Genomic DNA, 14,195 nt, shown 5'->3' with positions numbered 1-14,195 from the left:
GCGTACGGAAATGCTAATTTGCATAAACTTTCAGTATATAAGCTGGCGCCGAGACTGAAGTTCACACATCGTCATGACCGCAACCAAAGGCGCGAAGAAGTCAGTAGCCAAGACCACCCCGGTCGACGGCAAGAAGAAGCGAAGGAGGAGGCACAAAGAAAGCTTTGGCATCTACGTGTACAAAGTTTTGAAGCAAGTGCACCCCGACACCGGAATTTCCAGCAAGGCGATGGGAATCATGAACTCATTTGTCAACGACATCTTCGAGCGCATTGCAGCAGAGGCTTCACGTTTGGCTCATTACAACAAGAGGTCAACTGTGAGCAGCCGCGAAATTCAAACTGCTGTCAGGCTCTTGCTCCCCGGCGAGTTGTCAAAGCACGCAGTTTCAGAGGGAACTAAAGCTGTTACCAAGTACACCAGCTCAAAATAAATGCTCAACAACCGGTCCTTTTTAGGACCACCATTTGAACAAAACCGGCTATTGATATCTACTTCAAGTACAAGCCACAAATTGATAATTGTACAAACAAACTGGTTGTTATAAGAATTAAAAGATCAAACACCTTAGTTGTTTGATTTAAAATTTGTCGTGCTTTCAAGTTTTAATCTTATGGTTACCATTGCTCAAGTCTAATTTGAAAAAACAGTAGTATATGTAAAAAAGGATTTAACTAACTTCAATACGTTGTCCGTGAACTTTTTTTTTCTATACAACTTCTTGTTCATTTGTTGAATTTCTGTTAAAACATTCAGTAAATAAGTGTTTAAAAAAAATAATACAGTAACGTATACTTAACTTATAACAAAAAAAACCTTAGTTTTTGTTACATTTTTAAGTTGTTGTTGTTGATTATCAGCAACACAACAAAGGTTTAACTTTTAAACGTCTTCTTTTTATCAACTTAAATGCAGTTAAAACCATGTAAAATGCTTTAAAAAGTTATAAGTATATAAATAGAAATAAAAGTTCAGAACAAAAGATAACAAATGTGAATTTCAAACACATTTAAGTATTCCCACCTACAAGGCTGACATCTATTTAGCTTATTTAAGATATCATTTCAAGCCAAAACATCACCCTATGATACAAACCAACTCATTAGCTTAAACACGGTTAAAAAATGCTTGTTTTATTATTTTCATGGTAAAGTTACTTGTTTAGACTAGGTGTTAGACAACTTGATGTAACAACTACTGTAATTGAATGCTTAACATAATTAACTAACTTGGATGTCTTTTTCTTCTTGATATCTTTTTTTTCTAAGAACTCTATCTTATTCGTTCTTACTTTGTGCACTTTTCTTAAACATTCAATAATTATTTGTTTTTTAACTTATTAAAAAAAGTTACGCTACGTCACTTTAAAAACTATTTATATTTTTCAATGAAAATAGTACACTTAAATAGTAATAAGAATAAAACTTACTTTGGTTTATCAACAAAGTATGTTTTCAATTGTTAACAACAAACAATATTTGTTTCACAAAAAATATAGTTTAATTACAACTAAAACACGATTAAAAACATGCATAGTAATTTAAAAATCATACATTAAAATACATAAATGTAAACAACATCGATTGTTCAAAGAAAAACAACACTATAAACAAGTACGCGATTTACCAAAACAAAAATAGCTGAAATAGTTGATGAAAGCTTATCATTAAAACTTTTATTTTACAAAGCTGACATCTATTTAGTTTGTTTTTGATTGCTTAACTAGTCGAATACATGAAAGAACTCAATTTTTAAGCTGAAAGGAAAAGAAGTAACAGCTTGTCACCACTCATTTGTATTACTTGTTACAACTATATGTGAGACAACTTGATGACTTAAAACGACTTTTACAGTCTATAGTCATTTCTGTTATAAGTCTAAAGTGATAAGGACCACCAACTGATTCAGCCAGATATCAATGTCCACTAAGCAGCATTAAACAAGCTCTAACTAGACGACAAAAACGAACCAAACTTAATGTTTTTTGTGCTGGTAAAAGGTGAGTTAGAATGTTTGTATAAAACAGTTTACTTCTAACTTATACTTTTGTGTTTTAACTTTTTGTCACATACTTGAATTTACAATTGTTTTTGTTCTCTTACATGACATTTTAAACTACTTTTGAGGAGGGAGCTAGTTGCATTTAAAAACCATTGCTTAAGTCTGTTACATTACAAATAAATAAACGTTTCGCAGAAAGCTTCAACTAACTTGATTTTTGTGTCCATAAGATTTTCTTGTAAACTTCTTTCTTTAAACAAAACTTATTCCCGTTATGCTTATTTTGTATACTTCTTTTTGTAAAATTGAAAAAGTATTTAGTTTATTTAAAAAATGCTGTTCTACGTCACTGTAAAAATTATTAGATTTTAAATGAAAATAATACATTAAATTATAATAAAACAAACTTAACTTTGGATATTAACAATTACAATCTAATAAACCAGTAGTTTCTAAAATTTATTATTTCTTTTTATTACAATGCAACTCAAACTAAATAAAACAGTTTAAATCAACAGAAGCTGTTCAAACCAAAATAAAAAAATCAACAAAACTGCAATTTCAGTACAACAACCATCATGTATTACAACCGAATTCTTTTTACAAAGCTTTTTATTGAACTCAAATTGTTCACAGATTTATCAAGTTGAAAACTAGTTTAGCTTTGGGTCTAATTTATGTTGTATCGTTTCAGAAAATAACTTTAACTAAAACACATTTAAAACATGCATTACAACTCATAAATACATAAACAAAAAACAACATATATGCATCACAACATGAACGAAACAGAACATTTCGAATCTATAACTTTAAAAAGCTTACATCTTTTAGTTGATCTAGCATTGCTTATAGCTTTATCAAGTTAATCTAATGTAATCAGGACAACCAGTTTATTTAACCAGCTTTAAAGTCTACTAAGCAGTGTTAAACAAGCTTTAACTAAACAACAAAAATGTGCAACTCAACCAACTTTGTGGTGGTAAAGATCAAAAGTAAGAGTTAGAGCTAGTTGAATGACCCATTTTACTTCTAAATAATATTTTTTCTGTCTTTTCTTTTGTCACCTAGTTATGCATACTTACTATTGCCTTTGTACTTTTACTGGACATTCTAAGCAACTTTTAATAAGAGAGCTAGTTATGTTTTGAAAGTATTGCCTAAATCGTGGAATAAGTTTTGTTAACTAGTTGTAATTTGATGTTTCATAAAAAGCTTCAACTAACTTAAACGTGTTGTCCAAAGGCTTTTTCTTGTTAACTTCTTTATTTAGACAAAAAAAAATTCTCAATTATGCTTACTTCGTAGACTTTTTTTTTAATTTAGTAAATACTAAACTTAATTTTTAAAACTTGTTCTACGTCACTATAAAAAGTAATTTCATTATGGAATGAAAATAAAACAGTTAGTTTTAATAAATTTCGTATTATTTTTAAAAATACTTGAACAGTAGAGGTTTATTCATGAAAATTATACTGATCATGCTTATCAAAATGTATTTTCAAAAATAAATAAATGTAAACAACAGTGATTGTTCTAAAGAAAAAAAACGACCAAAAAATATTCAATTTCAGTACAACTGTCATGAATAGCAAAGTTGAATTTTTTTTTTACAAATCTTAGACTTGTTTTATTAAACTTAGTTGCTTATGGATTTTTAACATAAAACATCAACGCGTAAAAAAACCAATAGCTGAAACATTATGCAAAGGAAAAGAAGTAAACAGCTTTGTAACTTTATTGAAGACTGTGTATGAGACAACTTGATAACTAAAAACTACTGCAACTGTTTATTTCAAGTTATATTTGTTAAAAGTCTAGAGCAGAACGAAACGCTTATAAAAAATAAAGTTATGGCTTTTATATAAATAGCAAAATGAAAGCAACAGACAAAATAAGTCTACAACTAAATGACAGTATAGTTAGTGTGTCATTTATTATTGAAAAATGTTTAAGATAAACTAGAAACTTTCATAATAAGTATGAAGAATTAATCCAACAAACAAGAGCTTGAAAATAAAAGCCTACGGCACGCGGTATTCCCAAGCGGTCACCCATCTAAGTACTAACCTTTAAGCCCGACACTTTTTTAACTTCCCAGATCGGACGAGATGGGGTGTGTTCAGTGTGGTATGGTCGTAGGCGTTCGAAAACGATAAAAAGTTGTTATAAACCAATGAGCTGTCTGAAACTTGTAGCTTATTTGCTTAAGTGTTTCTTATGTTTAGAGCTCACTTTGTTCTAACTAACAAATAATTTAAGTTTTTCTTGCCTTTACCTATTCTTTTTTTTTATTTGCTTCAACGTAAGCTTCGTAAAACTGTTCAGCTATGATAGTACGAGTGCTTAAGCAATGTACAGTTTTCAAATAAGTAAATACCCTGTTTTAAAAGGAAAAGACACAAAAATCAAACAAACACATTAGCTAATTGTTAACATGTTAGAAATTTAAATGCTGTTGTTACAACAGAAGTGCTCAAAACACCTGAGAATAAAGAATACATTTTGAAATTACATTTATATCAAGTTAGAGTTGATTTAACAACCTTTTTTAAAATATACCACAGCAAAACATTTAGTCAACTGTCTAAATTGTGCAGAACATTGTAATGAATCTAGTTTTTATTACACTTAGAAACTACTTTAAGCAGTAAATCAATTAAAGTTTATTTAAACAAATCTTCACTTAGTAAACATAAACACTTCAATTTTTATGCAGTCATTTTTGAACTGTAATTTTGTTGCTTTGAACATTTAATGATGTTTTGTAATATGCATTGAACAAGATTTAATTTAGTTGCTCATATAGTTTCAATTCATGAGAGTTGATGAACAAATTTTAGAAAAATAAACTTTAACTGTATGATTGTCAAATAGACTTTCTTAAACACATCGCAAGTTTATGAGTACTGAATGTAAACAAAAGTTTATCCAATCTAGTTTTTCAAATTAGTTATGAAACATTGATATTTTTTTATGATCGTTACTTACTTGATACTACTTTTAAAATTAGCCTAACCTCTTTTTTTAAGTAAAGTTTTTCGTCTCAAAATAAGCAACTCTTTTAAACTTCATATTGAAATTTCGGTCTTTTTCTTTGAACATAAGTGAACAGTACTGATATTCATTTAAGTGTAAGTTATTTCGTCTTGTTTTGGAAAGTTACGATCAAATCCATTTGTTCGCTTTCTTTTCATGAAATCTACAAAGAAAAAGTTCTTAGTTCAGCTTCGAGTATAACAAATAAAACGTTGTTAAAAAATCAAAACAACTGTGTAATAGTTTTAAAAAGTTGTTTCAAATTTTTCTTACTGTGAAATACTAGTAACTAGTTGGGACTGTTTTATATAACAAACTTTGTTAAACATTAGTTTCTAGCTTTTTAACAAGTTTTGTATGGCTACTGTTCAGAACATTTTTGAAAAGGTAAGTTACTAGTATGTGGAAGAACAAATTCAAAACTTATGTACTTAAGTTTTTTTATGTGGTTTAGTACTGCCATTTTGAATATAAGTATACTTAAAGTAATGATAACTTGTAAAGTATCATAAATTAAATACTTGTGTTTGTTTATGAATTACTTTTTACTAACCAGCACAGTTAAAGTTGTAATCAAGTTAAACATACTTCATGGGTTTTACAATTGACAAAACCGAATGAAATTAAAATAATAAAACTTAACTTAAGCTTGAAGTGGAAAAAAATACTTGTGCTTGTCTAAAATCTTACAGTTTTAAGTTTGCAGCTGAAGAAAACTAAACCGGATGTGTAGTAATATATTTTGTTTCATTTGAGGTTTATATCATTAAATGCAGAGGTGTGCTGTAACTTTTAGACTGTTTTTCTGGACCTTTAAAGCTAAGCTTTAAAAAAAACTCTGTTTCCGACCAGGCTAAGTCTGGTTTCTTTGTCACTGGAATGTTTTTGACGTTCGTAAAAAAATAACTATGCTTTTATGAGCATATGCGCTTTAAACTCACATCCTAATGCTCGTATTAATCAGTAAAAGGTACTTCACAAAGTAAAACTGCTCAACAGTCAATTCGTCACAGTCAGTAACTACTGAAAGTATTGTTTCGGTTGCTTTAAAATACATACAAAATGTCTACCACAGCAGTAGTAGCACCAGCAGTAGCAGCGGCGGCCGCAGCCAAGGCCAGGTCTTCCAAGAGACCAAGCGCCAAGAAGGCAGAACACCCGACTTACAGGGAGATGATTAGCTCTGCCCTGGGAGCAATGAAGGAACGAAAAGGTACATCCCGCCAGAAGATACAAAAATATATCGCGGACACCTACAAGCTTGACCTCTCAGCTTCTAATTCTCACTTGAAGAGAGCACTTACCAGCGGCGTGACCAAAGGTTCTTTTCTCCAGACTACTGGAAAAGGCGCTTCCGGCTCGTTCAAGCTTGCTCCAATGCCAGCTGCTGGTCCCAAGAAGAGGACAAAAAAAGTAGCTAAAAAGCCAGCAGTAAAGAAGGCCGCAGCAAAGAAACGAGTAAAGAAGTGTGCTCCCAAGAAGGCAGCGAAAAAACCAGCAGCCAAAAAGCGACCTGCTAAAAAGTGTGCTCCTAAGAAGGCAGCATCTAAAAAAGCTGCAAGCAAGAAGAAGAAAGTAACCAAGAAGAAGCCGGTAGCCAAAAAAGCATCTAAGAAGGCAAGTACCAAGAAGAGCTGTAAAAAATAAGTTGTTCTTTTACCCAAGGTCCTTTTCAGGACCACTCAATCAAAATATTAACAAAACATGAAATGCTAATAACAATAGTAAATTAAAAGTATGCAAATTAGTCAATGAGATACAGCGGAATCGCTTGCGTCCGTGTCTCCGTAAACAGTATATATACAGTCTTCCAGCGTATAGCTACATTATCAAAATGGCTCGTACCAAGCAAACCGCTCGCAAGTCAACCGGAGGCAAGGCTCCAAGGAAACAGCTCGCCACTAAGGCCGCTCGCAAGAGCGCACCCGCTACCGGAGGTGTGAAGAAGCCTCATCGCTACAGGCCCGGCACAGTTGCTCTGAGAGAAATCAGACGCTACCAGAAGTCAACTGAGCTTCTTTTGCGCAAGTTGCCTTTCCAGCGTCTTGTACGTGAAATAGCTCAAGACTTCAAAACTGACTTGAGGTTCCAAAGCAGTGCCGTAATGGCTTTGCAGGAAGCGAGCGAGGCCTACCTCGTTGGTTTGTTCGAAGACACTAACCTTTGCGCGATCCACGCCAAGCGTGTGACAATCATGCCCAAAGACATCCAGCTCGCCAGGAGAATGCGTGGCGAAAGAGCTTAAGCATTAGCTAAAACCGGTCCTTTTCAGGGCCACTTTTAAACTTTGTTTGATAGTGAGAAAAAATAAACCAAACGAAAGAATGTAAGTTAGAGACTTTTCTGAGTATGCAAATTAGTAACCGTACGCGTCCGTAACAGCTTATAAATAAACTCGACGGACTGCCGAAAGCACTATATTCAACATGTCTGGACGCGGCAAAGGAGGTAAAGGCTTGGGAAAAGGAGGTGCTAAGCGCCATCGCAAAGTACTTCGCGACAACATCCAAGGCATCACTAAGCCTGCAATCCGCCGTTTGGCTCGCCGAGGCGGAGTGAAGCGAATCTCGGGACTGATTTATGAAGAAACGAGAGGCGTCATGAAAGTTTTCTTGGAAAATGTTATTCGCGATGCAGTAACATACACAGAGCACGCCAAGCGCAAGACCGTCACAGCACTCGACGTCGTATACGCACTCAAGCGTCAAGGAAGAACCTTGTACGGCTTCGGTGGCTAAACATTTAGCAAACTCGGTCCTTTTTAGGACCACCCATTTCAAAATCAAATTTCTTCAACACTGCTGAACAAACATTTTGACAAGATTAAAGAGCAGCTACGACATATGCAAATTAGTTGTTCGTTCGACGCGGTTAGGTTTGAGTTTTATACAGAGCTGTGCGAGCATCTTGGCACAATCATTCGAACAACAAGATGTCGGGACGTGGTAAAGGATCAAAACTCAAATCTAAGCCGAAGAGCAGGTCTTCTCGTGCAGGACTGCAGTTTCCAGTCGGTCGCGTGCACCGCCTGTTGCGCACTGGCAACTACAGCCAAAGAGTCGGAGCTGGTGCTCCAGTTTATCTGGCTGCCGTTCTCGAGTATTTGAGCGCAGAAGTGCTCGAGCTTGCCGGTAACGCTGCTCGTGACAACAAGAAAAGTAGGATCATTCCCCGCCATTTGCAACTAGCTATCCGCAACGACGAAGAGTTGAACAAACTTCTCGGCGGCGTCACTATTGCTCAAGGAGGTGTTCTTCCAAACATCCAGGCAGTATTATTGCCCAAGAAGACCGCTTCAAAAAAATCAGCCTAAGTTAAAACAAACCAGGTCCTTTTCAGGACCACCTAAAAATATCTACGACAAACGAGAGAATCATAAAATGAGAGAGGCTGTCGTTCGCGTACGGAAATGCTAATTTGCATAAACTTTCAGTATATAAGCTGGCGCCGAGACTGAAATTCACACATCATCATGACCGCAACCAAAGGCGCGAAGAAGTCAGTAGCCAAGACCACCCCGGTCGACGGCAAGAAGAAGCGAAGGAGGAGGCACAAAGAAAGCTTTGGCATCTACGTGTACAAAGTTTTGAAGCAAGTGCACCCCGACACCGGAATTTCCAGCAAGGCGATGGGAATCATGAACTCATTTGTCAACGACATCTTCGAGCGCATTGCAGCAGAGGCTTCACGTTTGGCTCATTACAACAAGAGGTCAACTGTGAGCAGCCGCGAAATTCAAACTGCTGTCAGGCTCTTGCTCCCCGGCGAGTTGTCAAAGCACGCAGTTTCAGAGGGAACTAAAGCTGTTACCAAGTACACCAGCTCAAAATAAATGCTCAACAACCGGTCCTTTTTAGGACCACCATTTGAACAAAACCGGCTATTGATATCTACTTAAAGTACAAGCCACAAATTGATAATTGTACAAACAAACTGGTTGTTATAAGAATTAAAAGATCAAACACTTTAGTTGTTTGATTTAAAATTTGTCGTACTTTCAAGTTTTAATCTTATGGTTACCATTGCTCAAGTCTAATTTGAAAAAACAGTAGTATATGTAAAAAAGGATTTAACTAACTTCAATACGTTGTCCGTGAACTTTTTTTTTCTATACAACTTCTTGTTCATTTGTTGAATTTCTGTTAAAACATTCAGTAAATAAGTGTTTAAAAAAAAGATAATACAGTAACGTATACTCAACTTATAACAAAAAAACCTTAGTTTTTGTTACATTTTTAAGTTGTTGTTGATTATCAGCAACACAACAAAGGTTTAACTTTTAAACGTCTTCTTTTTATCAACTTAAATGCAGTTAAAACCATGTAAAATGTTTTAAAAAGTTAAAAGTATATAAATAGAAATAAAAGTTCAGAACAAAAGATAAAAAAGTGAATTTCAAACACATTTAAGTATTCCCACCTACAAGGCTGACATCTATTTAGCTTATTTAAAATATCATTTCAAGCCAAAACATCACCCTATGATACAAACCAACTCATTAGCTTAAACACGGTTAAAAAATGCTTGTTTTATTATTTTCATGGTAAAGTTACTTGTTTAGACTAGGTGTTAGACAACTTGATGACCTAAAGTAACTCTAATTGTTTGTTCTAAGTTATGTTGGTTATAAATCTAAAATAATAAGGACCACCAACTGATTTAACCAGTTACTAATGTATCTAAACATTTTACTTCTAAATGATAATATTTATCTGTTTTCCTTTCTTACTAGTATTTGAATGTTAGGTAAAAATATTTTTAAATAGGTATATTAAACAAAATTTATTCTTATTCATGCTTACTTTGTGGACAAGTTTTTCAAACAGTCAATTTTTTTTTTTAATATCAAGATAAGTTTTATAAATGAAATATCTAAAATAATACCATGTCACTGAAAAAATTAGTTAAATTTTCAAATTCAAATTTCAGTTGATTATAATGAGAAGAAAACTTGAATTTGTATTGATATCAAAAACACTTTAGTCAAAGATAACAATTAAACTGAAGTTTAATTTTTAAAGTATACTAGTCTTGTTAGTTAGAATGCAACTGAAACCATAAAAAGCAGATTGAAAGTTGTACAATGCATTAATGTATACAACAGCGACTGTTCAAAACAAACATACAGTTTCAGTACAACAATAGTTTAAGAGTACAGTTGAAATGTTTCTATTTACAAATATTTAAACTTGTTTCGTTGAACTCAAATTGTTTGTGGCTCTATCAAACAAAAACGTCGACACATAAAAACATGATACAAAAGAAAAAAATAACAACTTGATCTCTTTTTTATACTGTATATGAGACAACTCCAAAAAACATTTGTTTTTTCTTTGTGTTTTCCATGAGTCTAAAGCTTACGTGGATCAGCAGTCATTGATGCAAGCTTCTAATGTGTACTAAACTCAATGACACAGATTTAAATACTAAATCTAATTTGTGATGATAAAGGATCAAAGAACTCTGAACAACACTGTTTACTTCCAAACTATATTTTATCGCTTTCCATTATTAATTGAACAGTTAAGCTTGCTGTGATTTCTCTACTTTTACTTTATTTTTGATCTAACTTTTGCGATGTAAACTAGTGTGATCACTGCTATAATCCTTAATTTATTGCCTACTGTAATTGAATGCTTAACATAATTAACTAACTTGGATGTCTTTTTCTTCTTGATATGTTTTTTTTCTATCTTATTCGTTCTTACTTTGTGGACTTTTCTTAAACATTCAATAATTATTTGTTTTTTAACTTATTAAAAAAAGTTACGCTACGTCACTTTAAAAACTAGTTATATTTTTCAATGAAAATAGTACACTTAAATAGTAATAAGAATAAAACTTGCTTTGGTTTATCAACAAAGTATGTTTTCAATTGTTAACAATTGTTTCACAAAAAATATAGTTTAATTACAACTAAAACACGATTAAAAACATGCATAGTAATTTAAAAATCATACATTAAAATACATAAATGTAAACAACATCGATTGTTCAAAGAAAAACAACACTATAAACAAGTACGCGATTTACCAAAACAAAAATAGCTGAAATAATTGATGAAAGCTTATCATTAAAACTTTTATTTTACAAAGCTGACATCTATTTAGTTTGTTTTTGGTTGCTTAACTAGTCGAATACATGAAAGAACTTAATTTATAAGCTGAAAGGAAAAGAAGTAACAGCTTGTCACCACTCATTTGTATTACTTGTTACAACTATATGTGAGACAACTTGATGACTTAAAACGACTTTTACAGTCTATAGTTATTTCTGTTATAAGTCTAAAGTGATAAGGACCACCAACTGATTCAACCAGATATCAATGTCCACTAAGCAGCAATAAACAAGCTCTAACTAGACGACAAAAACGAACCAAACTTAATGTTTTTTGTGCTGGTAAAAGGTGAGTTAGAACGTTTGTATAAAACAGTTTACTTCTAGCTTATACTTTTTTGTTTTAACTTTTTGTCACATACTTGTATTTACAATTGTTTTTGTTCTCTTACATGACATTTTAAACTACTTTTGAGGAGGGAGCTAGTTGCATTTAAAAACCATTGCTTAAGTCTGTTACATTACAAATAAATATACGTTTCGCAGAAAGCTTCAACTGACTTGATTTTTGTGTCCATAAGACTTTCTTGTAAACTTCTTTCTTTAAACAAAACTTATTCCCGTTATGCTTATTTTGTATACTTCTTTTTGTAAAATTGAAAAAGTATTTAGTTTATTTAAAAAATACTGTTCTACGTCACTGTAAAAAGTATTAGATTTTAAATGAAAATAATACATTAAATTATAATAAAACAAACTTAACTTTGGATATTAACAATTACAATCTAATAAACCAGTAGTTTCTAAAACAATATAGATAAACAATAAAGTATAAATAAATGTAAACAACAGTGATTGTTCTAAAGAAAAAAACGACCAAAAAGCATTCAATTTCAGTACAACTGTCATGAATAGCAAAGTTGAATTTTTTTTTTACAAATCTTAGACTTGTTTTATTAAACTTAGTTGCTTATGGATTTTTAACATAAAACATCGACGCGTAAAAAAACCAATAGCTGAAACATTATGCAAAGGAAAAGAAGTAAACAGCTTTGTAACTTTATTGAAGACTGTGTATGAGACAAAAACTAAAAACTACTGCAACTGTTTATTTCAAGTTATATTTGTTAAAAGTCTAGAGCAGAACGAAACGCTTATAAAAAATAAATTTATGGCTTTTATATAAATAGCAAAATGAAAGCAACAGACAAAATAAGTCTACAACTAAATGACAGTCTAGTTAGTGTGTCATTTATTATTGAAAAATGTTTAAGATAAACTAGAAACTTTCATAATAAGTATGAAGAATTAATCCAAAAAACAAGAGCTTGAAAATAAAAGCCTACGGCACGCAGTATTCCCAAGCGGTCACCCATCTAAGTACTAACCTTTAAGCCCGACACTTTTTTAACTTCCCAGATCGGACGAGATGGGGTGTGTTCAGTGTGGTATGGTCGTAGGCGTTCGAAAACGATAAAAAGTTGTTATAAGCCAATGAGCTGTCTGAAACTTGTAGCTTATTTGCTTAAGTGTTTCTTATGTTTAGAGCTCACTTTGTTCTAACTAACAAATAATTTAAGTTTTTCTTGCCTTTACTTATTCTTTTTTTTTTATTTGCTTCAAAGTAAGCTTCGTAAAACTGTTCAGCTATGATAGTACGAGTGCAAAAGCAATGTACAGTTTTCAAATAAGTAAATACCCTGTTTTAAAAGGAAAAGACACAAAAATCAAACAAACACATTAGCTAATTGTTAACATGTTAGAAATTTAAATGCTGTTGTTACAACAGAAGTGCTCAAAACACCTGAGAATAAAGAATACATTTTGAAATTACATTTATATCAAGTTAGAGTTGATTTAACAACCTTTTTTAAAATATACCACAGCAAAACATTTAGTCAACTGTCTAAATTGTGCAGAACATTGTAATGAATCTAGTTTTTATTACACTTAGAAACTACTTTAAGCAGTAAATCAATTAAAGTTTATTTAAACAAATCTTCACTTAGTAAACATAAACACTTCTATCATTATGCAGTCATTTTTGAACTGTACTTTTGTTGCTTTGAACATTTAATGATGTTTTGTAATATGCATTGAACAAGATTTAATTTAGTTGCTCATATAGTTTCAATTCATGAGAGTTGATGAACAAATTTTAGAAAAATAAACTTTAACTGTATGATTGTCAAATAGACTTTCTTAAACACATCGCAAGTTTATGAGTACTGAATGTAAACAAAAGTTTATCCAATCTAGTTTTTCAAATTAGTTATGAAACATTGATATTTTTTTATGATCGTTACTTACTTGATACTACTTTTAAAGTTAGCCTAACCTCTTTTTTTAAGTAAAGTTTTTCGTCTCAAAATAAGCAACTCTTTTAAACTTCATATTGAAATTTCGGTCCTTTTCTTTGAACATAAGTGAACAGTACTGATATTCATTTAAGTGTAAGTTATTTCGTCTTGTTTTGGAAAGTTACGATCAAATCCATTTGTTCGCTTTCTTTTCATGAAATCTACAAAGCAAAAAAAATTCTTAGTTCAGCTTCGAGTATAACAAATAAAACGTTGTTAAAAAATCTAAACAACTGTGTAATAGTTTTAAATAGTTGTTTCAAATTTTTCTAACTGTGAAATACTAGTAACTAGTTGGGACTGTTTTATATAACAAACTTTGTTAAACATTAGTTTCTAGCTTTTTAACAAGTTTTTAACAAGTTTTTTATGGCTACTGTTCAGAACATTTTTGAAAAGGTAAGTTACTAGTATGTGGAAGAACAAATTCAAAACTTATGTACTTAAGTTTTTTTAGGTGGTTTAGTACTGCCATTTTCAATATAAGTATACTTAAAGTAATGATGACTTGTAAAGTATCATAAATTAAATACTTGTGTTTGTTTATGAATTACTTTTTACTAACCAGCACAGTTAAAGTTGTAATCAAGTTAAACATACTTAATGGGTTTTACAATTGACAAAACCGAATGAAATTAAAATAATAAAACTTAACTTAAGCTTGAAGTGGAAAAAAATACTTGTGCTTGTCTAAAATCTTACAGTTTTAAGTTTGCAGCTGAAGAAAACTAAACCGGA

General features: G+C 31.9%; 5 protein-coding genes and 2 pseudogenes across 5 annotated transcripts; 5 read left to right on the top strand and 2 right to left on the bottom strand.

Moving 5' to 3' along the window:
* Positions 1-73: 73 nt before the first annotated feature.
* Positions 74-433, top strand: LOC145838420 (histone H2B type 1-K-like). The gene has a single exon (XM_082946009.1). The coding sequence runs from the start codon at positions 74-76 to the stop codon at positions 431-433; it is 360 nt and encodes a 119-aa protein (XP_082802135.1).
* Positions 434-4,022: 3,589 nt separating this feature from the next.
* On the bottom strand, positions 4,023-4,145 carry LOC145839621 (5S ribosomal RNA; annotated as a pseudogene).
* A 2,729-nt stretch (positions 4,146-6,874) lies between these two features.
* LOC145839436 (histone H3) lies at positions 6,875-7,285 on the top strand. Its single transcript, XM_082947007.1, has one exon. It carries the CDS (start codon positions 6,875-6,877, stop codon positions 7,283-7,285), a length of 411 nt encoding a protein of 136 aa, XP_082803133.1.
* Positions 7,286-7,466: 181 nt separating this feature from the next.
* Positions 7,467-7,778, top strand: LOC145838762 (histone H4-like). Its single transcript, XM_082946386.1, has one exon. The coding sequence runs from the start codon at positions 7,467-7,469 to the stop codon at positions 7,776-7,778; it is 312 nt and encodes a 103-aa protein (XP_082802512.1).
* Positions 7,779-7,972: 194 nt separating this feature from the next.
* LOC145838761 (histone H2A) lies at positions 7,973-8,353 on the top strand. The gene has a single exon (XM_082946385.1). The coding sequence runs from the start codon at positions 7,973-7,975 to the stop codon at positions 8,351-8,353; it is 381 nt and encodes a 126-aa protein (XP_082802511.1).
* A 159-nt stretch (positions 8,354-8,512) lies between these two features.
* Positions 8,513-8,872, top strand: LOC145838421 (histone H2B type 1-K-like). Its single transcript, XM_082946010.1, has one exon. It carries the CDS (start codon positions 8,513-8,515, stop codon positions 8,870-8,872), a length of 360 nt encoding a protein of 119 aa, XP_082802136.1.
* Positions 8,873-12,436: 3,564 nt separating this feature from the next.
* Positions 12,437-12,559, bottom strand: LOC145839627 (5S ribosomal RNA; annotated as a pseudogene).
* Positions 12,560-14,195: the final 1,636 nt, after the last annotated feature.

The sequence above is a fragment of the Thalia democratica genome, chromosome 6 (genome assembly GCF_965202585.1).
Source record: "Thalia democratica chromosome 6, ktThaDemo2.hap1.1, whole genome shotgun sequence".
NCBI classification, from domain to species: domain Eukaryota; kingdom Metazoa; phylum Chordata; class Thaliacea; order Salpida; family Salpidae; genus Thalia; species Thalia democratica.
This window is presented reverse-complemented; position numbering and strand designations above follow the sequence as displayed.

What these genes read in the sequence shown, in the direction of transcription:
- LOC145838420 (XM_082946009.1), top strand. Translation starts at nt 74, where the DNA reads ATGACCGCAACCAAAGGCGCGAAGAAGTCAGTAGCCAAGACCACCCCG.
- LOC145838762 (XM_082946386.1), top strand. Translation starts at nt 7,467, where the DNA reads ATGTCTGGACGCGGCAAAGGAGGTAAAGGCTTGGGAAAAGGAGGTGCT.
- LOC145839436 (XM_082947007.1), top strand. Translation starts at nt 6,875, where the DNA reads ATGGCTCGTACCAAGCAAACCGCTCGCAAGTCAACCGGAGGCAAGGCT.
- LOC145838421 (XM_082946010.1), top strand. Translation starts at nt 8,513, where the DNA reads ATGACCGCAACCAAAGGCGCGAAGAAGTCAGTAGCCAAGACCACCCCG.
- LOC145838761 (XM_082946385.1), top strand. Translation starts at nt 7,973, where the DNA reads ATGTCGGGACGTGGTAAAGGATCAAAACTCAAATCTAAGCCGAAGAGC.